The 27,677-nt window shown below is 37.3% G+C and overlaps 1 protein-coding gene and 1 pseudogene across 3 annotated transcripts; both read right to left on the bottom strand.

The window, feature by feature from the left end:
* Positions 1 to 1,387: 1,387 nt before the first annotated feature.
* UGDH (UDP-glucose 6-dehydrogenase) lies at positions 1,388 to 27,584 on the bottom strand. 3 transcript variants are annotated; one of them, XM_090266975.1, is made up of 12 exons: positions 27,336 to 27,584; positions 21,286 to 21,479; positions 14,198 to 14,299; positions 11,441 to 11,641; positions 11,130 to 11,327; positions 10,306 to 10,453; positions 8,384 to 8,478; positions 5,781 to 5,911; positions 5,410 to 5,543; positions 4,906 to 4,997; positions 4,678 to 4,788; positions 1,388 to 2,472 (listed from the first exon to the last, which is right to left on the bottom strand). In XM_090266975.1, exons 1-12 carry the CDS (start codon positions 27,487 to 27,489, stop codon positions 2,362 to 2,364), a joined length of 1,671 nt encoding a protein of 556 aa, XP_090123101.1. In that variant the 5' UTR covers positions 27,490 to 27,584; the 3' UTR covers positions 1,388 to 2,361. The 3 variants fall into 3 exon arrangements, with proteins under 3 accessions (XP_090123101.1, XP_090123102.1, XP_090123103.1); XM_090266976.1 differs by having other exon boundaries at positions 21,286 to 21,454; positions 27,336 to 27,401; XM_090266977.1 differs by having other exon boundaries at positions 21,286 to 21,454; positions 27,340 to 27,399.
* On the bottom strand, positions 6,167 to 6,687 carry LOC150020219 (large ribosomal subunit protein uL23 pseudogene; annotated as a pseudogene).
* Positions 27,585 to 27,677: the final 93 nt, after the last annotated feature.

Below are 27,677 nucleotides of genomic sequence, written 5' to 3'. Positions count from 1 at the left end.
GAACACATTGTGGGAGAGCGAGTTTAGTTTTTTATACCTTTCTCTATCTATTTGAATGGTTTTTTTTTTTTTTTTTACCATTTCCATGCATGATTTTCAGTTTTAGTTATCAACTAAAAATCTCACTAATATTCACTGGTTCCCACAAAAAATAGAAACTGTCAATTGAAAAAAAAAAAAGGTCTTTAATTTTCTTAGTAGAAGAAAAAAAGGCTAACCACATTCCTTTTTTTTTTTTAATTGATCTTAGGAAGGCGGAGAGAGAGAAATACCTATTTGCTCTTTCACTTATTTATGCATTCATTGGTTGATTCGTGTATGTGCCCTGACTGGGGATTGAACCCACAGCCTTGTTGTATTGGGACAACATTCTAACCAATTGATCTACCTGGCCGGGGCTGCTAACCACATCCTGGCAACTTTTCACACAAAGTTCTCCAATTGCTGTACTAAGTTACCTCTCTGGTTACTTTGGGTTTTTTTCCTCCCCACCACAAACATCAAGTTTACTTAGCTCTAAGAGCGGTCTTTTGCCCATTTTCCCCCACTTACCAATTCTCTTACTTTTTAATCAGTATTTTACAGGTTAAAAAAAAAAATCAATCCTAGACATTGAAGCATGCTATAACTAAACACCAATGCCCAATTCCATCTGCTTTAGCAAGACATTTGGGGGTTATAATTCCTTTACTAGAATATAAAATTATTAAGCAGATACAAGAATATTTTCAAACAAATGTAAAGTGAACAATAAATAAACTCATCCTCCCTTTCAAATCTTATATTCAAACACTCTGGTGTTTGTCTCTTTCAGGGGTCTACAAATTTTTCCTTGAAGGTCCAGCTAATAAATATTTTAGGCTTTTCAGGGTAAGGGGCAAAATTGGGGACTTATGTTACCATTTAAAATGCAATTATGTAAAAATGTAGAAGACACTCAGCTCATAAGCAGCTGGCCAGATTTGGCTCATGAGCGAGCTATAGTGTGCTGAGATCTGGTCTATTTGCTCAATTCCCTCCCTTTCTTGCATCATCTGAAAATATGACGTAATGCCCTCTTCTCAAAAACTGAGTGATTTTTCCCTAATGTTAGACTGTCATGACTCGTTAGTTACTTGTGCTGTGACAAAAATACACCCACACAGCTGCTTATGCAGAATATTTTATTCATGTATTTGATATTTGTATAGATGTTTCTGTCCTTATCTTTATATTTGTCTCTGTGTTCTTACTGAACCACATTAATTCCGAAGGGGTAAGGCCTGTATCTAACTCAGTTTTTACACTCTTAGCAGAGCAGAAGCATCAAATGGATATCTGACACATTTCTATAATAATAATAAAATAGAAAACAATCAAATATAAGTCAACAAGAAACATTAAAAAAAAGATTGAAATACATATAAAAATTCTTATTTTAGAAATATACATGATTTGTAAAATCTATGTCTTTAAGTTTATACATGAGATTATATTGGTTTTCTTATCTAAAGAAAAAAGGGGAAAATTACAACAAGTAATAAAAATAAAAATGCAAAGTCAAGGTAAATATTTTTGGCTCTTGGACTAAAAATAATAATGATCAATGAGGAAAAACTCTTGAGAAGTGAAATGAAATGTACCCTAGTAATGTTCTCTTCATGTTAAAAAAAAACTGCCTTTTAATTTTATTTGAATTGATTGGAAATGAATAGTGATGACCTTTGTAAGGTAAAAAATGGTTTATTATAACAAAAGGGTTATTTCTAACATGGAAGCACAGGAAAAATATTAGAAGCATTAAAAAAAAGAGAAAGCACAAAAGGCCCCATTCTGTCCATTGCATCCTCCTCCTAAGTTCATAGACAAGAAATGGTCTGGAAGACACTTTACTTGATGAAGCCAGGAACTTCTAAATCTCCATTAGATTTTCTAAAAGGTTAACAGGGTTGGCCCAGTATTTAGCAAGCAATTTTATGATTTAAGTTACATATTTAATGACAAGTAATCAAACCGACGATCAAAAAAACTGGAAGAGTGCCTTTCCCTTTACAATGTGATATTAAAGTGCAGCCCACAGATACATATTTTGTAAACTAAAAAGTGTTTGAAGTTTAATTTTTGTTTTATGAAAATTGACACCATTAAAATCAACATGATTATTTGCCACTCATCCAATCATTGAGGTAACAATATTATAAAAATATGTAAAAAATATTATAGATTCATAATTACTAGGTATGTTGATTCCCATTATAAATTGATTGCTAAAAAAATAGTTTTGTTTCCTTAAAAACTTGGTTCATTTACCATTAAATAGCAGAGAGAGATATATGCTATCCTGAAGTACCAAAAAAAAAATTACAAATAAAAATGACATATTTATACTCTGGGTTTCTTGTTAGGTGGATCCTGAAGACTAAACTTTGGAATTTCACTAGAAGGAGCATATGGAATTCTCTTTGAAGACACCTTTTTGCCAATTGTTTCAATCTAGGAAAAAAAGAGATTTTAGAAAGAAAGCTATTAACAAGTATAATACATAAATGTAAAAACTCTATAATGAAGTGTAATTAAGGGGGAAAGCAGGAAATATTTTTCGAGTTGTCTGAGCTGATATGCAAGGTCTTTGTTTCCTTCCCGATTTTTAATGTTTCTAGAATCCATGTACGTTCCACTTTTCATATTTTTATCTAGATACTCTCAGTCCTGCCGGTCCCTACACCAGGCCCCGCCCCCAAACAGCGTAGAGAATCATATGCCGCTCCTGTTTCAGCAGCATATACCAAAGCCGTTAAGGCACTAGATTCTCCAGTTAGTTCACATTCTCTCTCATATTCTGTTTTCATGTCCATTTCCCTTATTGTAACGAACTTGCATAAGTTCTAATTACATAGTTTTTCGGACCTGAGGCTTTAGAATTTGAAAGGCACCACTTGGAATCCTGACTGATAATTGCTATGTTACCTAAACTCTCGTTTGTTCTTCCTTGTTTGTAAATGGTACTATGGCCACCTGCTTCAAAGGGTTGTGTAAGGATTAAATTAGATCAAGTGCTCAGCACAGTGTTTTGTACACAAGTCAGCCTTCAGTGAATAAAGTCTAATTTTATTTTGCATATTACATTTTAAACTTTTTCTGTATGTCCGAAATCATCAATCTTAAACTTTAAAAACACTGCTTCTTTTTTTTTTTTTTTTTTTGGTTTTTCAATTACAGTTGTCCCCTTTTCCCCTAATTTCTCTCCCCCACCCAACCCACCCACCCCCTCTTCCAAAAACACTGCTTCTTTACTAGTCATAACTTTATCTCCTCTCTACTGCAGAGATAAGTATACTACACAATTTTCATAAATGTCTTTTGAATTTAAAATATTTAATTCTGACTCATACCACAGAGGAAGGTTTTCTGCTTTGTATTAATGAATCATCTTTTTTAGTGACTTATAAATTATTGTTATTTAGTGTTTCCATTCCTAATTATTTTTTAAATATTTACTAGGAAAAGTTAATTTATAAAAACTAAAGCTTATTTGAAATATGTATGTCTTTACATACTTCTCCCTTACATGAGTAAAACAGGAGTGAGAAAAATTTTGTCTATGCCTTTGCAAATAATCTTTAAAAAATAATATTGCTGAGTTAAGTCATGACTGGAAAGTCATGTTTTGTTAATTGGCAAGGAGAGGTAGCATAGAAGAGTCCCTAAGGTCCTTGACGAAGTGTTAACAGACAAGGATGCCATCTGATTCTTGCTGTAAGTGAATCTCTCATGAATGAGAAATGAACCCTCAGTTCTAAATAAGATCTTTGCCAATTTGCTGACAAGTCAAGAAAACCAGATCAGATATTTTGAGCAGAAGATGAGGCCTTATTGGTGCCTCCAAGACAGCTGGTGCTGAGCAGACGCACACAGCCAGCTCTGAACACTGTCTCCTTCTGCTCTGCTAGGGGACTGTGCTGACAGCAATTTCTTTATCCTCCCTGACCTCCCCCTGAGCCTCCCATCCCATACACACTGTTCAGGGGCAACAGAAAGTAGCTCCTTCTTATTAATACTTTTGAGACCTCCAGTAGAACCGAAATAGACGCAACATAGAAGTGTATGATTCTGGGCAGAGGTTTCCGTCAGTTCTCTAAGCATTCCATAACTTATGGACACATTCTGAAGAGGCCAGTACCCAAGATGCTCCCACAATTTTCTTTCAGACCTCTCACTGCACTAGGACAGTTTTAGAATTCAGAAGGCATAGGGTCCTATACTAACATGTGGCAACTATACTGCATTTTGCAGTTTTCAAGACATTATTTTATAGGAATAAAAGAACTGGCCCTTAAGGGGGTCATTGTGATCCAGACAGTTCAGTAGAGCAGCCTTGGTCATTCCAGGAGAAATTTTTTTTGGTATGTTTGCTTGATCTTTATGATATGAAGTCAGGCAGTGCATATTTTGTTCCTATGTGATAGGCAACTAATGACTTCCTAGATTTTATGTAAGAAAGACCAAGACTGAATGATCATAAATTTAAGGAGGGAGTGGAATAGTTACAAAAATCCCAGAGACTTCCCAGAGAGCTGACCCACAGTCATTTTGCCCCAGAGTCATGTTATTGCTAAATGAGAAAATATTAAAACCCTACAACGCAATGCCATCAAAAAACACAGAACCAAACAAACAGAGCCAGTCCGGGATGGCTACCTGGAAGCCGATGGTTTGGAGCTCATCGTGGAGCCCGTCTAGGACGCGTCGTCCATCAAAGATAAAGGCCGGCTTCAGCATTTTTTTGTGGATACGCTCATAATCTAATTCCTATGAAGACAGAACCAAAGAAACAATTGGAACGCACACACACAAGCACCCTCAACCCCAACTTATCCTAGCACACCTCTAATAAAACTTTCCTTAAGACCATTTCTGTCACCTCACCTTAAACATGTCCCACTCGGTGCAAATAACCACAGCATGGGCACCATCACATGCTTCATAGGGATCCTTAGAAATGGTCACAAGTCGGGACACTATAGAAACAGCAACAACAACAACAGAATGGTAATATGAAAGGAGTTCCTGGAAATGATGCACCTTAACACTAGGATTGCAGGAGGAGTTGAGGGTCTGAAAGAAAAGGAACGGTCTGGTCGAAGCCTAAGGGGAATGCTGTGGGGCATGAGGACCCTCAGCAATGCCCAGAAGCATCTCCTTGGAGCCTCTGGGGCTTTTCAGAATATGTAGGAAAAATCATTCAAGTAACCCACAGCTCCTCGCTTCAAATCAGAGCTGACAAGACAATACCTAAGGGTTTCACAAGAGAAATGAAGTTGAAACAGGGCCCACTAATGATATAAATGATAGAAACGCAACAAAGTTCTCTGGAGAACAAACAAGTCCTGAGGCTCATACTCAGGTGATTCATGAGACCTTGAGCCTTACCTTGGTCATCCTCTGAAACTCCCGGATGAGAGAGATCCACCACTATTTGTTCCCTTGGTACTTTTGGGTCATATATATGGAGGTGAGCACCTTCATCCATCAAATATTTGCTAATATATATACTAGAAGATTCTCTGAAGAAAAAAAACAACAACAGTATTCCTAAGCTTTTTAAATGGCATACATTCTAATACTTTTGAGGTTTAATATACAGGTAAGATTCTATATCTTGTGAGGACGTGGATGTTCACTTTATTTTGATTCTTTATACCATATACATACAGGTATTTCACACACTCATCCACCAATCAAACATCCGGATAAGGTGTTAACACTCTCAAAGGGGTTGAAATACTTGAAAGAACTGATACCTCGTATCACCAGTGTCCTTTTTGAAGGCAAACCCCAAAATAGCTATCTTCTTATCAGTCACTGTATTAAACAGACCATCTATAATCCTGGAAGCAAACCTCCTTCTCTGGTAGTCATTTATATCTATGACCTGAAATTACATGAACAATTATGTAAGGATTAGTTCAGAGAGGTGCAGGTTGTGCCATACATTGCTGAGATTAATGGGGAGTACCATGGCATGAACCCAAGCCTTACAAATTAACAGGAGACAAAGATTAACCAATCTCTTTAGTACCTACAGGTTAAAAAGAAAGAAAGAAAGAAAGAAAACCCACTCCCCCCTCCTTAAAGCCATACTAAAAATTTTTCTTTTCATTTGGCTTATCTTTTCTTTTTTTTTTTTTTAGAATAAAATTTTTATATTTAGAATTAGCCAGCTGGACTCAGTTTAGATGATCCCAATTTTGTTGGCAACGTCCAAAGCATCATAGTCTGGAGCCAGTCGAACATATGCCTTCTTCTCTCCATCAGGCCTAATCAGGGTGTTGACCTTGGCCACATCAATGTCATAGAGCTTCTTCACAGCCTGTTTGATCTGGTGCTTGTTGGCCTTGACATCCACAATGAACACGAGTGTATTGTTGTCTTCTATCTTCTTCATGGCTGACTCAGTAGTCAGGGGGAACTTGATGATAGCATAGTGATCAAGCTTGTTTCTCCTCGGAGCACTCTTGCGAGGATATTTAGGCTGCCTTCGGAGCCGCAGTGTCTTAGGCCTCCGGAAGGTAGGTGACGTGCGGATCTTCTTTTTTTTGTGGCTGTGGATGCCTTTTAGCACTGCTTTCTTTGCCTTCAAAGCCTTTGCCTTGGCTTCGGCTTTGGGAGGGGCAGGAGCTTCCTTCTTCGCTTTGGGCGCCATCTTCGTGGAAATTGGCTTATCTTTTCATGCATCAGGCTGGGGTGAGTATAAAGATGGAGAACACAGCTAAGTTTCAACCCCATTTGAGGTCCAGCATGAGTAGGGCACACAGAAAGCAGTGTTCCCCTTAGCTAACTTCTCCAAACCCCGTGGAAGCAAGGGTGTAAGCAATCAAACCCACCCCTCTCCACAACGGAGTGTGAGCAGAACGTGGACAGAGGACAGTCAAACAGAAGACAGAGTTACAGCTGCCTCTGGATGAACTATGACACCATGAACTTTTGGCAGTTTTTAAATGTTATAGGTAAAAGTCTCTGATCATCTATCTGTTACTCTCCTAAAAGTTTATAAACAAGACTTCATATTGGTGACCGGATGAACGTAAGGAAAGAGACTGCTTTTGTGTGTGCTTTAAGGCTCTAAGTTTCTAGGGGCTGTATTTAAACCCTGAGAACTTGAGAAATAAGCCCAAAGTGCTGGAGAAGCAAGCCTTTATCTAAATCTTCCCCACCATGGGCAGTAAGATGAAGTCATCACGTTGCATTGAGTATACATTTCCATGTTTTAAAAATGTACATTTCCTTATATTCCACCCACCGCTGAAACTGGAAAAACTACAAACTTAGGGGGAAAATATTTGGGAAAGGTATGTGTACTGGCTGGTATCTTGGATAAATTACTTAACATCTCAAGTTCCTCTTTATAAACAAGGAGTCATATTAGTGATGGGGACTATAATGAGGATTAAGCAAAGTACTTAAAAGAGAGCCTGGCACAGAATAAGCACTCAGTAAATGTTAACTGTATTTCTAATTTGAGAAGGTCTCTAATTTTAGCTCTCGGAATCTCTTTCTCTTTTTTAATTTCATCCAAGGACATTCCCTCTTTGCTTCTAAAGGGAGAGGAAGAGAGAGAGAATCATGGACATGAGAGAGAAACATCGATTGGTACATGTCCGCCCAGATGGGGGACTGTACACCTGAACTGGGGATCAAACCCACAACCTAGGCACATGCCTTAACCAGGAATCAAACCCACAAACTTTTGGCCACAGGACAACACTCCAACCAACTAAGCCACACTGGTCAGGGTAGCTCTGTGACTCTCAAAGGGACAAGAAAATATCAGCATATGCAAACCACTTGAAATCACTATAATACAGGTTCTTCCTTTATTTTGATTTTATGCCTATCAGGATAAAAAATTATAATTTAGAGTAAGTTCTTGCTTTACTCTGGGAACGAATTTAGTTACAAAATTGAAGAAATGCTGGTTTATCAGAAACTTCCATCACAGATGATAAGCAGAAGATAAAAACCACAGAAACCCAATTAGTAAACCTAAAATTAAAAAAATGAATATAACCCTGGCTGGCGTGGCTCAGTGGATTGAGTGCCAGCGTGCGAACCAAAGGGTCTCCGGTTCAATTCCCAGTCAGGGCACATGCTTGGGTTCTGGGCCAGGTCCCCAGCTGGGGGCCTGTGAGAGGCAACCAACTGATGTTTCTCCTACACATTGGTGTTTCTTTCCCTCTCTTTCTCCCTCCCTTTCCCTCTCTCTGAAAATAAAAGTCTTTTAAAAAAATTGAATATAATAATACTTGAGTCCTTGGAATAAATAAGTCCTATTAAAAACATTTCACAAAGATGACATGTTTTAATTATGAGTTAATCCTAAGTTGTTGACTATGAAGATTAATACCTGCTGCCAATAATGAGCTACTTCAGGCAAATTCAGAGCTTCACAGAGATAAACCAAATTCAGAACATCTTTCTGAAAGCAGCTCCCACCAAAACCTAAAGAAAGAAAATGATAATGTCATTTAAGAACCACACAACTGCAGTGTGACAAATTTCGGTCACACCAAATCAGAGGGTCTATGCTAGAATTTTTAATACTAAAATTTGAATATTGGAAAATTAGTGGGTTTATAAATTGTGTGAAATTTGCAAGCAACTAATCAATTCTACAAATAAATTCCAAATAATTTTCTAGCTGAAGTTTTATTATTGTTGTATTTTCTTTTTTCTCTTTCAGTTACCTGGTATCACTACTCTACATATCTAACTGTAGCACCAGGCCAGCAAGATTTTATGAGCCTGATGGTAAATATTTTAATCTTTGTGGGCCATAGTCTCTGGAACAACTCTTCAACTCTGCCTTTGTAGGTCAAAAAACAATCAGTCCATATGTAATCAAATGGCATGGCTATATTCCAATACAACTTTATTTACAAAAACAAGCTATGGCCATGACTTGGCCAGAGGGCCCCATTTTGCCCACCCCTGTTCTAGTGCAACACAGTATACAGGGAGGGTTGGCATGGGCTCTGGAGTCAGAAACACCGAGCTAGTCATTAGTTGTATGACTTCAAGCAAGTTGCAAAAATTTCCCTGAACCTCAATCATTTCTATAAGGATTAAAGATGAGATATAAAAAGTGCTCATTCAGAACTTGGTGCCTAATATGCCTTCAAGTAAATAGTAGTTATTTTTATTAAATGGCAGCTAGAAGAAAATATAAACAAGATAGAAAAGGCCAGGGAAACCGGTATTGGAAATGGCATAAGGTCTCAGAAATACAGGAAGGGCTGACTATGGCCCAATCTGTAAAAGGCTCTATTTACTTTTATATCAACTTTATATCAACTTTATTAACTTATGTCCAAAAATACAGTCAGTTCTCATTTTACCTGGTAGTTATGTTCTACAAAATTGCCAAACTGGCAAATATTGAAGTATTGATCCAGGTGAAATACAGGGTTAGGTTCCTATGAGTTTCTGGTCACATTTTCATCAACCAATCAACAAATAATCTTGTTTTATGTGTTTCTGTTTAATACATATTGTTGATTCATTAACATTGAACTCAAAGACAACAGTACTATATCTCATGCAAAATAAAGCTTAACCACATGTATTTTCTCCTGAAGGCACAACACAGCGTTCTGGCGCTTCAGAACACTGAACAGCACTTCAGCAATATACTTGGAGGCCATTTTAAACAGTGAAATCACCAACAAAAAACACAAAAATGCAAAAACCTTGGCACTTAATAGACCACAAAAGAGAGCACATGTTTGCAGTATGAAGCAAGTGCATTGGCTTATTCAGCTGCAGCTGGGAATGTATGTGTCAGGTGATTCAAATTTTCTGCTGCTCTGTTCACATCTGCAAATGACCACAAAAGCACCACGAGTGTTGACTTTAGGGTTACAAATTAACTTTAGTGAGTAAGCTAAACAAGTAACGGAATCTGCAGATAATGAAGATCACCAAGGCCGTATTTCCAAAAGTTTATTAGTAAGGATAGGAAACGAAAGCAAATTTTTACTACTTGCTTTGGGTATCACTTGAGTTATTTATTATGTGGTCTCTCAAACTTATACTTCCTAAATACTAATTTATTCCTCCTAAAACACTGAACTCTGCTTATCCCACTAATCAGTCGGTAATTATTAAACAATTAAGTACTGTTCCTTCACTTAAAAAGTCTCTTATAGGCTGAAGGCTATAAGTATAATGGAATTACTATTTTAAGGACATTAAGTTAAACAAAGACTTCCTTAAGTTTAGAGACCTAGCTAAATGAACCCCTGTATGTACTAAAAATTTTCAATTTACCAACGCTGGCTTTCAGAAATTTGTTTCCAATCCTCTGGTCCATTCCAATGGCCGTTGCCACCTCTTCTACATCAGCCCCTGTTGCTTCACAGAGAGCACTTATAGAGTTAATGCTGCTGATTCTCTGGGCAAGAAAAGCATTTGCTGCCTTAAAAAAGAAAAAAGAAAAACTACAATAAGCTAAAATAGCAATTTTACACATCTGGATTGTATTTTATTGAGCTGATGTAAATTACTGAGGGAGATTTAAAAGTTACTGATGGGCTCAATTTGAGGAAACAATAGATGGGTTGATAAGGGAAAACGTTTTAATTAGTAACCAAAGATGATTATGAAAAAGGGTAAAAGAAGGGAAATAATTACTTTAAAAATTACTATTTTATTCTACCCTCGATTTTCTTACATTTTATTAAACTTTTAGCCCTGGCTGGTATGGCTCAGTGGCCTGCTAACCAAAGGGTCGCTGGTTTGATTCCCAGTCAGGACACATGCCTGGGTTGCAGGCTAGGTCCCTGGTTGGGAGTGCGCAAGAGGCAACCGCACATTGATGTTTCTTTCCCTCTCTTACTCCCTCCCTTCCCCTCTCTCTAAAAATAAGTAAATCAAATCATTAAACTTTTAGAATTTTCCAGAGTATTTTATACACTAATAGTTGATCTCTCTTGTGAAAATTATTTCATAACTATTTCATAATGTATAAGAATATTATCTTCAAAAGCATACCTTTTGTTAACATTTAAAAAGTAGCTATGTAACTTAACAGGTTTAAGAGAAATAAGTCCTTGGCTTTAAATTTAATGGAGAGTTGAATGCTATGCACCAACCAGTTTGGAAAGTTCTGAAGACCAAGTATTGGTGGTCAGGATCTTTTCTTTGGGAACCCAGTGCTCATATACAGCACACAGTGCCTGAACAGCTCTCTGGCCCTCTGGGGTTTCATCCCCTCCAATCAGTACTCTGTCTGGGTTCTTTAGGTCCTTGATGGCCGTTCCTTCTGCCAAGAACTCAGGGTTGGACAGAACCTAGAAACCCCAAGGTAAAGAAAGTTTTAAACTAGAATTAATTATGGACAACTTTAAGGCATCAATATTTACATATGAAGAACCAGATTCTAATGCTTTCTTTTTATTAATACCTGTAAATTCAAGTTGGGTTTTGTGTTTGCATCAAATATTTGACGAATACTTTCTGCTGCCCTTACGGGAACTGTGCTTTTCTCGGTCACAATTTTGTAGCCTTGTGAGTTCTGTACAATGCGTCTAGCACAAGCCTCAATATACTTCAGGTCTGCTGCACGGCCTTTCCCCATTCCGTAGGTTTTCGTTGGAGTGTTCACCTGGTCAAAGTATCCGGGATTAAGAACAGGTTATCTGTGAGATACTCAATGATTTCAAGATACCCTGGAAGTTAACTATCATCTGTAGAGATGACTTAAATCCTCTATTCGTCCCTCAAAAACAATACATTTTGTAAATATAATCACCAGGGGGAATAGCTCAAAGCATCTGGAAAATTTGTTCATTAAATCAGATGCTAGGGTAGGCAAGTTCTAAGCTAAGCTCTAGAAATATAAAAATAAGTGAAACAGTTCTTATCCTAAAGGAGTTCACATCTGAAATGAAATGTAAAATTTCTCTTCTTTCTTCTCTCCATTGTATGGATTATCATAGTCTTTAAACTCCTTTTTTGCTCTCCTTTATAGACTTATATCAATAGCTTCAAAAAATGCTTGCATTATCATTCACAAATACTTTCTTGGCTCATTAAAGCTAAGAATTATCTAGCATCTTCAGGATACATAATACTATGCAGGCAAAGACTATCAAACAGAAAGAAAAATAAATCATGAGTCCAGAGTCTAGGATTTAGTTTTGGCTTATCTATATTATATAACCTTGAGGAAGTATGGCTGCCTTTGTCTTAATAACCTCACTGGAAAATGAAGATAACACATTCTCTAAAACCTAACATGAGTTTTATAACCCTCTAATAAAAATGAAAGTACTGTGAAAGGTCTAAAATTCTGTATAGGAACAATTTTTGAACTGGTAGTAAGCAGCAGCACCAATTCTCCTCTCTTGAAAAGCATATAACCTACTGAAGGACTAAATAAGGAAATCAAGCCAAAATAAATCAAAACCTGAAGATTGAGCTGGGGTGTAAAAAAGCAGGAAGAAAAAATTGTTCACATGCTGGAAACAACTTAGGAAAAGCCTCAGTCATGGGAGTCAGGGTGCAATGGAGGAGCGACGGGCAATGAGGGCTGGCTGATGGGATAAGCTGAAACACGCCAGAGGTGGGAGAGGATCACGTGGCTTTCTCTGGTGCAGGAGCTCTGAAAATAACAACTGAAAACTGATTTATATAAAACTATTCCTATCTGGAATTTCGGGAAAAATAATCTGGGGTGGAAGGAAAAGGAAAGAAGTAGTAAATGAAATAAAATCAGCCATGGTAACTGTTGACAATGGAATGAGTAAACAGAGGTTCATCATATTACTCTCTTCATCTTTTGTATAAGTCTGATATTTTTCATAATGAAAACTATACAACAAGCAAATAAAAGAAAACACTGACCCAGAGGGTAATGGAAACTAGGTGGGAGTTATATAGCAGTATGTACCCTAATAGACACATAAAGTAATAGGTTGGAAAAATTCAGGGCAGCTCAGGTCAGACTGGCTGAGAGCCATATGTAAAATCTGCTCTCTGTCAGACCACACTACAGTGGACTCTATTGCTTGAGAACAGATTATTTTTTAAAATATTTTTACAGAAAACTCCATTATTGCCATTCCAGGCTCTGGTTATCCAGACTAAGATAACCAGAGGAATAAGGTAACTTCTTGATTAACTCCAAGTATCTGGCTACTCCAAAATATCTTCTCATTTTTCTCTGCCGCTACCCTAATCTTCTGCAAGCTTAAGTAGAAGATGAGCAGATGAGTCACAGAAGTTGCACCAATTTCTCTGAAGTAATTAAAAAGGCCGAAAAAAGAGACTGGCTTCATTACCTCTTTCTTCCAGAGTTCACATTTCTACACAGTACGGCTTTTGTCTCACCAGTCAGAAAACAACCCCTTATTTAACAACTTACAGTTGCTAACAATATGCATAGAGGGTAGATGGACCTAATGATACTTCTTTCCTTTATCTCATGGAATGGGTCAAAGCTCACACCGCTGGCTTTCCCTTTTATTCCTTAAGGGTCTAAAGGTCCTAAGTCATATAACATTCTAGCTCAGCCAACAACTGGTGATACCTAGACGCTCATACACAGAATATCTGAGTAGATGGTTACCAGGATGGCAAGAAATAAGTCACCTGGTTTAAATATTGGATTACCAGAGTTGACTCCGAAGACTGGATATATATATTTTTTCATTACAAAGGTACACCAGTTTAGCCATATTATGAGCTGAAGGTGTCTGTGGGCTAGCCTGACAACTAACCAATAGATGCCAAGTTCCAAACAATTAATTTAAATGAGTTTTGGAACATAATTCATCTAGATAGGAGATGCCTATAAGTTTGCAAGAAAACTACTCGATTCTCTTTACCTGACCTCCACCAATCAGAGGGAGAAAAAATGATGAAATAAATATACTGTACCACATGTGCTCACACATTACCAGCATTTACTAATTCCAGATCTCAGACCAGAACTTTCTCTAAATTTATTTGTTCAATGATCTGAAATGACATATTTGACCAAATGATTATAGGGTTTGGCAAAGTGCTGGGCCAAGTCAGTGACAACCAAAATTCAACTAGACAGTGCTATCCTAAGCAATGCTGTGGCTTAATGCAATAGATGTACTATTAAAATAGAATGAAACTTCTGTATAGACAAGAATACATTAAAACTCACACAGCAAAGGAAAATACTTACAGAAATAAATACAAGATCAGCTTCTTTAATGGCATCATCAATATTGGTAGAAAAAAATAGATTCTTTCCTCGACAGACTTCTACCACTTCTTTTAGTCCTGGCTAAAAAGAAAAAAGGAAAAGGGGCTGTACATACTATTTACCAGTCATATGAGATAACCTAACAGTACAGAATTACATGTGTTAAAGCAGAAGTTTATATTGTAAGTTAAAGGTCTAGACTTGCTCTCAAATAACACCTTTGTAGAACTATCAAAAATCATACACCAAAGGCCATAAGTGTGCATTATGTAACATTGCTAAATAAAGATATTAAACTTACCACAATTAAAGCAGCTGCTCAATTTAAAGCTTTGTCATTGTTTACCATGTGCCTGGTTGTTTCATGAGTTAATAATTAACTCTGTGTATCAACACAATTATCAGAAAATTCAAAGTCTTCTGTGACTTCACACAAACATTTGATTTCACATTATCATTATGAACAAATTTTTTTAGCTCCCAAGAATTTAGGCCATACAACTAGTTGTGAAACAGTCAATATTTACACATATATAAACATATTTTTTTTCTAAGTCCTAATTAAACACTTTTTTAAAAAGTTAATTTTTAGAGAAAGAAAGAAAAATACCGATTTGTTGTTCCACTTATTCATGCATTTATTGGTTGATTCTGGTATGTGCCCTGACTGGGGGCTCAAACCCACAACTTTGGCATATCAGGACTATGCTCTAACCAGGGCAAGAAATACTTCTAATGAAAACTGTTACTTTTCCCATATAATTTAACAGGAGATATACTAATGTTAAGAATAGTCAGCTGTGCATCACCTAACAAGTATTCTCCACCTCCCACCTCCCCAAAAAAATCAGGTCTAAATCTGATCTGACCAGTCCAATCAGCAGAATCCAGACTGTGAAAATTTCTACAGGATGAACAACTTGGTTTCTTCAACAAATAAACTAAAGACGAAAACAGAGAAAGGGAGAGTAAAATATTCTGGTCTTAAAAGAAACTTAAGTGATACAAATCTATTGTGACGTATGAATCTTACTTGGATCCTGATTCGAATAAACTATGGGAGGAAGGACATGTATAAGAATTCTTGATATTAAGAAACTTAAAATTTTTAGAAGTGATAATGGTGATATGCTTAGGTTTAAAAACAATATTTTTAGAGATACATGATGAAATGCTTACAGATGAAATTATAAAATAATCAGGATGGTGGTAACAGGAGAGGGTTGGCCCTGGCTGGTTTAGCTCAGTGGATTGAGCGTCGGCCTGCGAGCTAAGTGTCGCTGGTTCGATCTTCCAGTCAGGGCACATCAGAGAAGGAAAACTCTGACTCCAAAAAACCTCCGCTGCCTTGCGGCATACCTCTTCAGGGGAAAGGCTAAGGGAGTAAACCCCGACAGAAAATCCGGAGCCGGAGTCCCTAAGGCGGTTTGACGTTGTAGTCAACACCGGCAACTCCTGCGGCGCACCTGAAGCCAAGCTGTATTGACTCCGTCTTTCCCTTGGACCCTTCAGCTGCGAAGAGAGGGGGGGTCTGCTGCATGGGCAACAGCAGACCCTCCATATCACCCTGCCCAGGCTCTGTAGCTTCAGCTTCACTGGAGAGGACACTCCAGCGTCATCACAAGATGTCGATTCAACACGGGAGGAGACAGATACCGTGTCACTCCCGAGTCGGACTACACAACCATTCTCGGCGGTGCAGATAGACTCTTAAGAAGCTACACCATCGTCTCTCGAGACGGACGGCTGCCGACGGACGGACGGGTAACAGGAGAGGGTACTGACCCTTGCTGATAAATAGTTGAAAGAGGGTGATGGAAATATGGGGATTCACTATCATATGCTCTGTGCTTTTATTACATTTGAAATTTTACATAATAAAAAGACAGAAAAAACAAAAACCCCTGAACCCCTGAAGCTTACTTTTCTTGGGGGAGAGGTTCAAACAATATCCACAATCCTATGGTGTTTACATAACCATCAATGTATATAGCAAAGTAAAAAACCACTTCAGGGGATACAGGTTTAGAATTATATCCAGAGGCAATTCACTTTTCTTCACGGTTCTGAGGCCTTTGACCATAAGCATTTAGAGGAAGTATAAAATGTAAATTAAATTTCCATTAATTTGACTAAAATGTATACTAGGACCAGCAAAATATACGAACCACTAAAAGCATAGTAATCATTTCCTTGGTTATTTTGACTAGGTTCTAAAAAATGAGACTAAAGGGTTATGGCATTTGGGGATTTTGCAGAGGAAATTTAATTTGGTCCTATATATAATCTCCTAATACTGTATTTAAATTCATGTAACCTAAAATCAGAGCAATGCAGAATTTACACTAAGCTTCAATAAGACCTCAAAACTAACAACTACATTATTCCACTAAAACCAATGGAATATTTGTAATCTCCAAAAGTGATGCAGAAGCAGTTAATAATATAGGTTCTACCTCTTACTAGAGTCATTATGTAATTACCATAATTAGTGTTCAGAATTTATATGGTACTTTTTATGGAAGAACTCAAAACCTGTCACACGGTAAAATTATCTTTAATTTTACTCAGAAAAAGAAAACCAAGTTATCCATTTTGTTTTTTAAAAAGTAAGTTATTAAATTTTTTTAATGAAGGTTAACAAAAAAAGCAATGACTATTCAATAAATATGGTAGCACAAAATGTTTTAGTAGTTAAATATTAACTATCAACTATAATATCTTCTGAGTAAAACCTTATGTACTTTATTACTACATTTTACCTCACAGTCATTACTAGTTTTCTCATGGAATAAAAATGACTACTTTTTTATTAGTATAGTTTTGACCCATAAAACATAAGCCTATAAGATTAGAAAGAACCACAGTAAACATCAACTCAGGGGCCTTAAGTATATTTAGTTGGGCTTTCAATGTAGCCTGATAAATCTTTTTACTTATCATCTCTATTCTGAGATTACAGACAGTTTCTGATTTACAATGGTTCTACTTAATTTTTTGACTTAACAATGATACAAAAACAATATGCATTCAGTAGAAATAGTACTTCAAATTTTGAATTTTGATCTTTTCCCAGTGTAGCAATACACAGTATCACACTGCCTTCTGATTCTGGTCAGCAGCAGTGAGGATGAGGGATACTCTACAGTGTAATGTGTTGCCAGCGGTTTTTGGATGTCATGTCTACAAAACATCTGTGTCTCCTATTTCTGGTGAGAAGAGGAAGGCGATTACCCTTGAGATGAAACTCTACATAACTGCTCAACTATAGGCTAATTTAAGTATTCTGAACATGTTTAAAATAGGCTAGGCTAAGCTATAATGTCCAGTAGATTAGGTGTATTAAATGCATTGCTGACTTACAACAGTTCGAAACTATAATGGGTTCATCTAAACGTAACCCCATTCATAAGTCAAGGAGATCTGTACTGCTCTGAACCTTTACCATTCTCAAATCCATGACCCAACACTACCACTTTTATCTTCTTCAGAATATTTTACATCTCAATTCCAGACAATTAAGATTACCAACATGTCAGTCACCTTTATTTCACATCTCAACTAACAAAACTGTCTATATCTTTATTCATCCTTGTTTGCTTCCCTCCCATCTCCAAGAAGAGGCTTTCAAGGGCAATTTTGTATTAGTTTCAGGTGTACAGCATAATAGAGAATCACATTCTTTACAAAGTGTTCCCCTGCCCTGATAATTTCAGTACCTACCTGGCACCACACATAGTTATTACAATATTATTGTTTATATACCCTATGCTGTATTTGACATCCCTGGGACTACTTGTAGCTACCCATTTGTACTTTTTAATCCCTTTACCTTTTATACCCAGTCCCCCAAACCATCTCCTCTCTGACAACCATCAGTCTGTTCCCTATATCTGAGTCTGCTTCTATTTTGTGTATTCATTTATTCTGCTCTTTAAGTTCCCCAAATAAGTAAAATAATGTGATATTGTCTTTCTCTGACTGACTTATTTCACTTAGCAGAATACCCTCTAGGTCCATCCATACTGGTGTAAATGATAAAATTCAATTCTTTTTTATGGCCAAGTACTATTGACATAGTATATATGTACCATCGCTTTTTTTATCCACTCGCCTATTGATGGACACTTGGATTGCTTCCATATCTTGGCTATTGTAAATAACACTGCCATGAACATAGGGGTGCATCTATTCTTTTAAATTAAGTGTTTGGGGTTTTTTCAGATATATACCCAGAAGAGAAATTGTTGGGTCCTAAAGCTGTTCTATTTTTAATTTTCTGAAGAACCTCTATACTCTTTTCCAAGGTGGCTGCACTATGTGTAGTCTCACTAAGAGTGCACAAAGGTTCCCTTTTCTCCACATCTTCACCAACACTTGTTAGTTGATTTACTGACAATAGTCATTGTAACTACTGTGGTCAGAGAAGATGCTTAATATGATTTCAATTTTCTTAAATTTATTGAAACTCGTTTTGTGTCTTAGTATGTGGTCTATCCTAGAAAATGTTACACGTGCACTTGAAAAGAATGCATATTCTGCTGCTTTGGGATAAAGGATATGAAAATATCAACTAAATCCATTAGGTCTAGTGTGTCATTTAAGGCTGCTTTTTCCTTGTTCATTTTCTTTCTGGAAGATGTATCCACTGATGTCAATGCAGTGTTAAAATCCCCTATAATCACACTGACCAATGTGGCTCAGTTGCTTGGGCATCATCCCACAAAGCGAAAGGTCACCAGTTCGAGACCTGGTCAGGGCATATGCCTGGGTTGCAATTTATGTCCCCAGTTGAGGTGTGTAAGAGGCAACCAATTGATGTTTCTCTCCCTCTTTCTCCCACACTTCCCTTCTCTCAAAAAAAAAAAAAAATTTTTTTTTCAAATCCCATTATGACTATTACTGTCAATTTCCTCCTTTATGTCCATCAAGATGTGCTTTATATAGTTAGATGCTCCATTGGGTACATACATGTTTACAAGGGCTATATCCTCATGTTGGATCGATCCCTTTATCATTATGTAATGTCTTTCTATGTCTCTTATTATAGTCTTAGGTTTTAAAGCTTATTTTGTCTGATATAAGTATTGCTCCCCCAGCTTTTTTAAATTTCCATTTGCATGAAACATCTTTTTCCAACTCTTTATTTACTTTCAGTCTGTTTGTGTCTTTCATTCTGAGGTAAGTCTCTTATAGACAGCATATATACAGGTCTTGTTTTCTTACCCATTCAGTAGCTTATGTCTTTTTATTAGAGCATTTAATCAATTTACCATTAAAGTGACTACTGATAGGTGTGTATCTATTGCCATTTTATTCTTTATAACCGTGTTCCTCTTTTTTATTTTCTTTCTTGTTCTTAAAGAAATCCCTTTAACTCTGGCTGGTGTGGCTCATTGTTTTGAACACCAACTTGCAGTTCAATTCCTAGTCAGGGCACATGCCTGGGTTGCAGGCCAGGTCCCCAGCTGGGGGGACGCAAGAGGCAACTGATCTATGTATCTCTTGTACATTGATGTTTCTCTCTCTCTCTTCCTCCCTCCCTTCCCCTCTCTCAAAAAGAAAATAAATAAAATCTTTAAAAAAATTTTTTTAAACAAAGGTCACTTTAACATTTCTTATAATACTGATTTGGTGGTAATAAATTCCCTTAGTTTTTTTCTAATCTGTGAAGCTCTTTATTTCTTTAAAAAAAAAAATTATAGCCTTGTTGTGTACAGTAGTCTTAGTTGTAGTCTCTTGCTTTTGATCACTTTGAATATTCCGTGCCAATCTCTTCTGTCCTGAAATGCTTCTGTCGAGACATCAGCTAACAATCTATGGAAGCTCCCTTTTAAGTAACTCTTTTTCTCTTGCTGCTCTTAAGAATCTCTTTGTCTTTAACCTTTGCTATTTTAATTATGATGTGTCTTGGTGTGGGCCTCTTTGGGTTCATCTTGTTCAAGACTCTGCACTTTCTGGATTTGTATGTCTTTTCCTTCACCATGTTAGGAAAGTTTTCAGTTATTATTTCTTCATATAAGTTTTCAATCCCATTGCTCTCTCTTCTCTTTCTGGTACCCCTATAACATGTATTCTGTTAAACTCGATGTTCCCCCAGAGGCCCCTTAAATTATCCCCATTTTTTAAAACTGATTTTTCTTTTTGCTGCTATTTGGGTGTTTAATGCTACCTTGTCTTGCAAATCACTGATGTGATCCTCTGCTTCATCTAATCTGCTATTGATTCCTCCAGTGTATTCTTAATATCAGTTGTTATAGTCTTCATTTCTGACTGGTTCTTTTTAATAATTTCTATGTGCTTTTTAATGCTTACTCTCTTTTTTTAAGTTCTCACTGAGTTCATCCGTTCTTCCCCTAAGTACCTTGAGCATCCTTATAATTTTCATATATATATATATAATATATATATATATGAATAATAGAAAATGCTACCATAAAATTTTTAAAATGCTTCTCTGTTGGGCATCAAAAGCACAATATCATGAACTCATTTTACAATGAAATAATAAAAAAATGGGACCCAGACAGCTTAATAAAATAGTTAAAAGCATATTTTCTTAACTATAAATTCCCTAAATCACAGAAATTTTGAAATTATAATTAAACAAATTTGTGTTACTGAACACTAAATGAAAGGAACTATTTATCCATCCAAGATTTACCTGATATAATAAGTACAATTATTCAAAAAAATGTAAGAGACATATATATTAATATTATAAACACCCAGTTATATTTTATTTTTACAGAATACCACTTTTTAATTTTACTATTATAATATGGTAACCATACTAACAGACAATATTAAAAAGAGAAGAGAATAAATAACCCATAATCTCACTGCATTAATACAATCATTAGTAATATTCTAACATACTTCTTTGCAGTTATTTTCCCTGGTCATACTTAATGTAATTGTAATTATAATGTCCATCAAGATTGTATGTAAATTTTTTCATTTAATTTCTTATCAGTTGCAGTAATAGATTTTTATATCAAAAGTAAATTATTTCACAAAAAAGTAACAAAGAGAATAAGGATAAAGAGTTGTTTTAAATGGTTTACCTCATAAATAGGAAGCGTAGGAGAGTTCCATGCATTGATTCTTGATTCATTGACATCAACAACCGTTACCCTGATTTCCGGGCACATCTGAGCTATGACACTACACGTGGGTCCTCCAACATAGCCGGCACCGATGCAACAGATCTTCTTAATTTCAAACATGATTGTACTAGAAGGCAAACAGTAAGACTGTCCTATTGACAACAGAAAATTTAAAATCACATTGCACATTCATCACACTTTACAAGAACTGTCAAGGTGGCATATTTGGAAAGATTTCCTGCATTCACACTCATTAACAATTACGAAAATAACATTCCAGTTGGATAACCAAACCTGTTCTCAGCTGCAGTAGCATGAAACAGATGAAAAAAAAATTACAATAACTGGTATTACTGGAGAAGAGCCAACAAGATTATAATAAACCAATATTTAGAAAGCCAAGAAGAAAAATAAAACCTTTCTCAAGCCTCTAATACACTAGAACAAATTTGATTGCTGAGGCAAAGTTCAAGGGTGAAATACCAGTGCAACTCTTGCTTGAATAAATGCTGGTATACAACGGTCAGCACTGAGACAGTTTTAGACTAACACAGCAGATATAAAGATAAGCTCTGTAGTCCAGAATTTGCTTCTGAGATTATGTTCCCTATCCAATTTGGCTTCAGCAGTTTACTTTTAGGTAACTGACAATGTTCTTAAACTCAACGTCAAATTTAAACAGAAACCATAGGATGGTTAAAGAAAAGTAATTTCTGTAGTTACCAAAACTGTTACACGGATTTTGATACGTTTTCAAAAACCATCAGGTAAACTGATGCACACTAAGCAAAATTACAAAGGACTGATTTATACATAAAAATGTCTGTTTATTCATTATAATTAGAATGAAAACGATTAAACTGATCAAATTCTTAGACTTTTAGTCTTGTCAAGGCCTCAGATATCATATAATTCATGGATTCCAAAGGAAAGGAAAATGGTAATCAGCAAGTTTAAGAATTTGTTAGCATATTCCTGCATGGATCAGAGAAGGTTGGTCTGGAAGGCTGATCTAATTACAATGCCTGGCAAGTATATCCCTACTATGAAAAAAGATATACAAAGCACATAATTAATATGATCCAGTTCCCCTGAGTCTGAATCTATATTAATCAATTTTCTAATTTTCATTGGTTCTCTGGGTGTATTTCCCTAATGAAAAAGAATGGGCTCACCAACCCATATAAGAATCCTGGTCTGTATTATTAGCAATTAATGTGGCTTATGAATTGGTATTTAGCGGTCATAATTAGCAGATATCAACTCAGAGAGTATCATCTCTAATGACTTTTTTTAACTATAAAAAGAAACAGAATTTTAGCAAAGCAGTAAATATGAGGAGAAAGCAATATTCTTAGTGATATACATATAAATAAAATTTTAAATTTATTTTTTGTTTTGAATAGGTAATACATTCATATCATTCAAAAATCAAATCCATATTACAAGGTATATACTCTAAGAAGCCCCACGCCTACCCCATCTCTATCTGCTTTGCTTCCACAATTCTCTCTTTTATTAGTTTCTTATATATCCTTCCAGTGTTTTTAAAACAAGTAAAGACATATGTATATTCTAATAATCCTTTCTTCCTATTCAAAAGATAGAATACCATGTACACTACCAACATTTGTTTTTTTTCTTTGGTTAATGCATTCTGAAGACCTATTTCCTCTCCTTTCTCTTGCTTTTTTTCAAGTTATACGCCCATAAAATAGTAAAACCATGCTAAATTTGGTAGATTCTCCCCTTAATAATCTAAGTGGGTTAACAGTTCCCTACAATCACTGTGAAGCCATAAAAATATGACAGTCCTATTAGACATTTAGGATTCCAAGATTCACCTCAGCAAAAATACAAAATTTACTTTTTGCGACCATCCATATTTAATTTCTTCACTCTTCTTCCATTTTTCAAGTTCTGCCCTTTACCACTCTCCAAGCCTCAAGTGCCCTATACTCACCAGGAGAAAGAAAAACTGCACTGGAATTGCTAAATGGCTAAAGCACACAGGAATGTTCTGAAAATTTCCCAACTGCGGAAGGAACTTCTGAGCCTGGAGCAGGTTTACCAAAGATGTGTCCCCAGCATTCACTGCTGCTGTGCCCTCCTCTACAATCTGGTTTCAAAAAAACTGCTTCAACTTGGTTCAGGTCTACTGCCATCTTCACCTTCATGAAAAATTAATATTCCCAATTTAAGGGTCCTGACATTCAAGTAGTTAACAATTTCGGGCATGATTCAATTGAAAGACCCCCCCCCCCAAAAAATGAGTATTTAAAGTAGCCACAGTAATTGTCTCCTAAAGTGAAAATCAATTGAAAGTGGGTCTTGAATGCCCCTTTCAAAAAAGCATGACCATAACAATCCATGAGGCTCTAACTTCAGGTAACGTAGTTGAAACTAACCTAAACATCAATGGCATTAATGTAGCTAAAATCTAATAATTCCACTGAAAAGGGGGGAGGGGCACTAGCAAAGGGAATGATCGGCCTGGAAGGAGGGAGTCAAGAAGAGTGACTGTTTATTTCCGCACTGTCTAGAGAAGAATGGCATAGAATCTGAAAGTCAGAAGTATTCTGGTTTCAGAGATGTAGGGCAAGAATAGGCTCTCACAATGCTTGGATGGCGTATTCCTCAAAGATTCTTTGTTCTGATTCCGTGCTGCCTTATGAATTCAGATTTCCAGGAACCATCATACTAGAAAGGGATGGCCTGGCCCTGGCTGGTGTGGCTCAGTGGATTGAGCGCCATCCTGCAAACTGAAAGCTCGCCGGTTGTCAGGGTACCAAGTTGGGGATGTGAGACCAATCACATATCAATGTTTCTCTCCCCTTCTCCCTTCCTTCCCCATTTGCAAAAAAAGTATATAAATAAAACCTTTAAAAAAAAAAAAAAAGGAAAAGAAAGGGATGGCCTGGATTTGAGACACAAGTATTCCAGACACTGGAAAATGTCTCAACTGCAATAGCAAAGTTCCATTCTGGTGTATTCATCAGTCTCTTATAAACTTACTCATTGAAGTTAACATCTAAAGCCTCATTAACTTTGGGGAAAAAAACTACCTTCAAGACAGGTAAGGCTGAAGATCAAGTCCTGAACTGTAGCAAACCTGAAGGACTACTATACTGTAACACCTTTATTGGATAGCTAGCCAACCTCTCTAATTAAAACTAATAAATCTATAATACCTAAAAAGTGGAATCTCAAAGTATTTCTGGACTAAAGGATTTGGGGAGGTGACCACTTAATCCCATAGCTAAGAGGTTAATAATGCAGTTTATGCCCTCTGCTAACATTCTTATAAAAAACATGTATTAAGCTCTTCCAGAAAGCAAACTGAGGCAACCTCTGAAAACAGTTCACTATTCACTTGACCCAGAAAGCCTGACATAATTATGCAAATCAAGAGGTTTAAATCTTTGTGTTCAATTTAAGAACACTTGTAAAACTGCCCAGGCCATCATGGGTATGCATATCAGGAAAGCCACCAAGTATCTGAAGGTTACAGAAGCAATGTGTGCCATTCCATCATTATAATAGTGGAGTTGGCAGGTATGCCCAGGTCAAACAGCGGGCTGCACACAGGGTCAGTGCTGAATTTTTGCTGCACATGGTTAAAAATGCAAAGAATAATGCTGAACTTAAGGATTTACATGGAAAGTCTCTGGTCACTGAGCAAATCCAGATGAACAAAGCTTCTAAGTTGTGGCGAAGAACTTCCAGAGCTCATGGGCGGAATAACTCATACTTGGGCTCTCCCTGCCATGCAGAGATGATCCTTATTGAAAAAGATAATACTGTTCCTAAAGCAGAAGAGGAGGTTGCACAGAAGAAAAAGATAGCCCAGTAGAAAGTGAAGAAACAAAAGCTTACACCCAGGGAGTACGTACAGCATAAAATAAATGCTAATCAAAGTTTTAAAAAAATAATTTTAAAAAATGGTTTTAATGTGTATGTGAGGCAGCTTGGGCTCAAGAAGTACCTAGTTTGATAAGGTGCTTCCAGGCTAAAAGTTATCTGCTTCTGTTCGTCTCGACACCTAGAACACTAGGCTCTCAACACATAAAAACGGAATGAATGAGTAACTCTCCGTAGGGCCTATCTTTTTTAAATGAAGAGTTTTATTTATTTTAAATGAAGATTATTTTTTGCACAAATTGCCCAGAATCCTAATCATCCTCTCTCCTTTAGGTAGAACTTCGGCATGTCTTCCCAGTTACTTCTTATCCACCTTGATTACCAGGCTCTATTCAGCTTGCCTTACATACAACAGGTGGGCAAACTATTGATAGCAGATGAACCTGTATTATAGAACTACATATGTTTCTGGGATCCCTGCGTTGTTATTTCATAAGGCTCGTAGATGACAACGGGAAAATTACAGAAGAAGCCAGATGTACAATCAGTGCAAATCCAAATAAATTATCACTTGAAAGTTTCAAAATCTTCAATAAGCTTTAATATGTAGCTTGATAGCGTTAGTAATATACTTTCCCTAACACAGATGCCTTCAGATTCCATTTTCTATTTCTACTTTTATGTACCTTCCGACCCTCTGTACTGTGCTGTTGTGGAAATGGGAATGTTTGCTTTACAAGTCAGTGTGAAATGAGTTTTTACTTCTGTATTTTAGGAAAGTCACAACAAACCAGGCCATTCCAAAACTACTCTTCATTTAAAATTTTATAAATTGAGATCAAGATTTCTACCTAGAATATGTGCGTAACTACAATCTAAACTAAATATAATCCCTCTTCAGTATACTCTGCATAATTACCCAGCAGCTAAAGCAAAGGATTAACTATAGTTGGATATATCGACTTCACAAATCATCTTAGTCATTCTCAGAATTAAATACTAACAGATGCCTAACCCAGGAAAAATACTTCATCAGTGAGAGTGTTAACGTTGTATCTAAAGGGTACCATATAAAGCTCTGGAAATAACAAGAAGGATGGAATATGCTTCTTAGTTGTACATTTTATGTTAGAGGAAGAAGTGCAGCTATGAGAGAAGAAATGCGATCCTTTCAATCAGAGTTGTCACCATTTACCTTGAACAAGACGCTGAGTGCTAACAAGCACATCTCAGAGCAGACAGTCCTCTCTTTCATTTCCAGAACCCCCTGAAGAAACAGACCGGACTACTGTTCTCTATTTCTTAGGGGATTTGAAGAAACTCAAAGACTCACTGTGTCTTTGAGAGCAGTCAATGGACAGCTGGTCCTCTGTATATCCATAAAAAGCTCGCTACCAGTGAATCCCTCTTTTCTATATGCCAGAATTCTCAACCCTACTCAAGTATATTTCTATGTAAGAGGTATAATTTGTCAAGATCTCACACATACAGGATCTCCTAAAAGCACCCAAGAAAGACGTTGCCTGACATTAAATAGAGCAATAATATGGTGTGGCGGCCAACAATGCATTCCAGGACAAGCCTATACAGATGTCATGATAGAATGTCAGGATTTCGCCCTCAAATCAAAAGGGCATTCTGGCTCCGTTTTCTAGTTCGTTTCTTAACAAGGGCGGCCAATGAAGTGAGGAGAGCAGCAGCCCTTAGGTGAGCAGACTTCACATAAACAAAAGACTATGACTTCGAGACTAAAATGGGGTCCCTAATCAGAGGACCGCTTCCTTCGGTGGGCGTTCGGCTTCCTGAGGCGCCAGGGAAATCTCATGAATTTCAAGTCAGAAATTGTGGAAAAGCAGAAAAAGATGCGGCTGGAACACTCCAGAGCCTGGAATAAAAAGCCCCAGCTATACCATGCCCAGGGCAGCAGATCCAAACGACAATTCCTGGCCAGAGCCTAACAGAGAAGGCGCGGGTCGTGAGACGGGAAGCCCGGGACCGAGCGCAGGCAGTGATCCGGAGCAGCGCGCACACCCGAGCGCAGGCAGTGATCTGGGGCAGCGCGCACACCCTGGCTCCGCTTCCTCCACACGCCGCCGGGACCCTGAGCATCCCTACGGGCGGCGAGACCAGCCGGGAAAGGCGCTTACCTACTTCCAAGCTTCCGCTCCTATCCCGTCGGCTCGGACAGCTCCTCCCTCCGGGCTGGCCGCACTGCAGCCACTCCGCCAGATCTCCTCTCACCGAACCCAGAGTCCCGGGCCCGTACTTAAGGCCTTCTGCCGGAGAAGGAGGAGGCTTCATTCCCTAGCCAGGCCCTCCCCGACTCTACTCTCCACAGCAACCTTGCTCCTCCTCCCGCCACACTAGACCTGGGGCCGGCCTCTATTTCCTGCAACGTTCAGAGCCGGCTGGGCGGGGGCGGGGCTAGCCGTAGCTGGGAAGGACAGGCCACGCCCCTTGCCGAGCCTGGGCGAATCCACTCTGGCCAG

Source organism: Furipterus horrens, unplaced genomic scaffold (assembly GCF_987537825.1).
Source record: "Furipterus horrens unplaced genomic scaffold, mFurHor1.1.pri manual_scaffold_2, whole genome shotgun sequence".
NCBI lineage: Eukaryota > Metazoa > Chordata > Mammalia > Chiroptera > Furipteridae > Furipterus > Furipterus horrens.
The sequence above is the reverse complement of the archived record's forward strand: the minus strand, read 5'-3'. Positions and strand labels throughout refer to the sequence as shown.

Coding starts and splice junctions, on each gene's coding strand:
- UGDH (XM_090266975.1), bottom strand. CDS start 27,489: ATGAAGCCTCCTCCTTCTCCGGCAGAAGGCCTTAAGTACGGGCCCGGG. Junction 14,300..21,285: donor CTACGCTTCCTATTTATGAG/GTAAACCATTTA, acceptor TTTTCTTTTTAG/CCAGGACTAAAAGAAGTGGT. Junction 5,544..5,780: donor AAGGACACTGGTGATACGAG/GTATCAGTTCTT, acceptor TTTTTTCTTCAG/AGAATCTTCTAGTATATATA.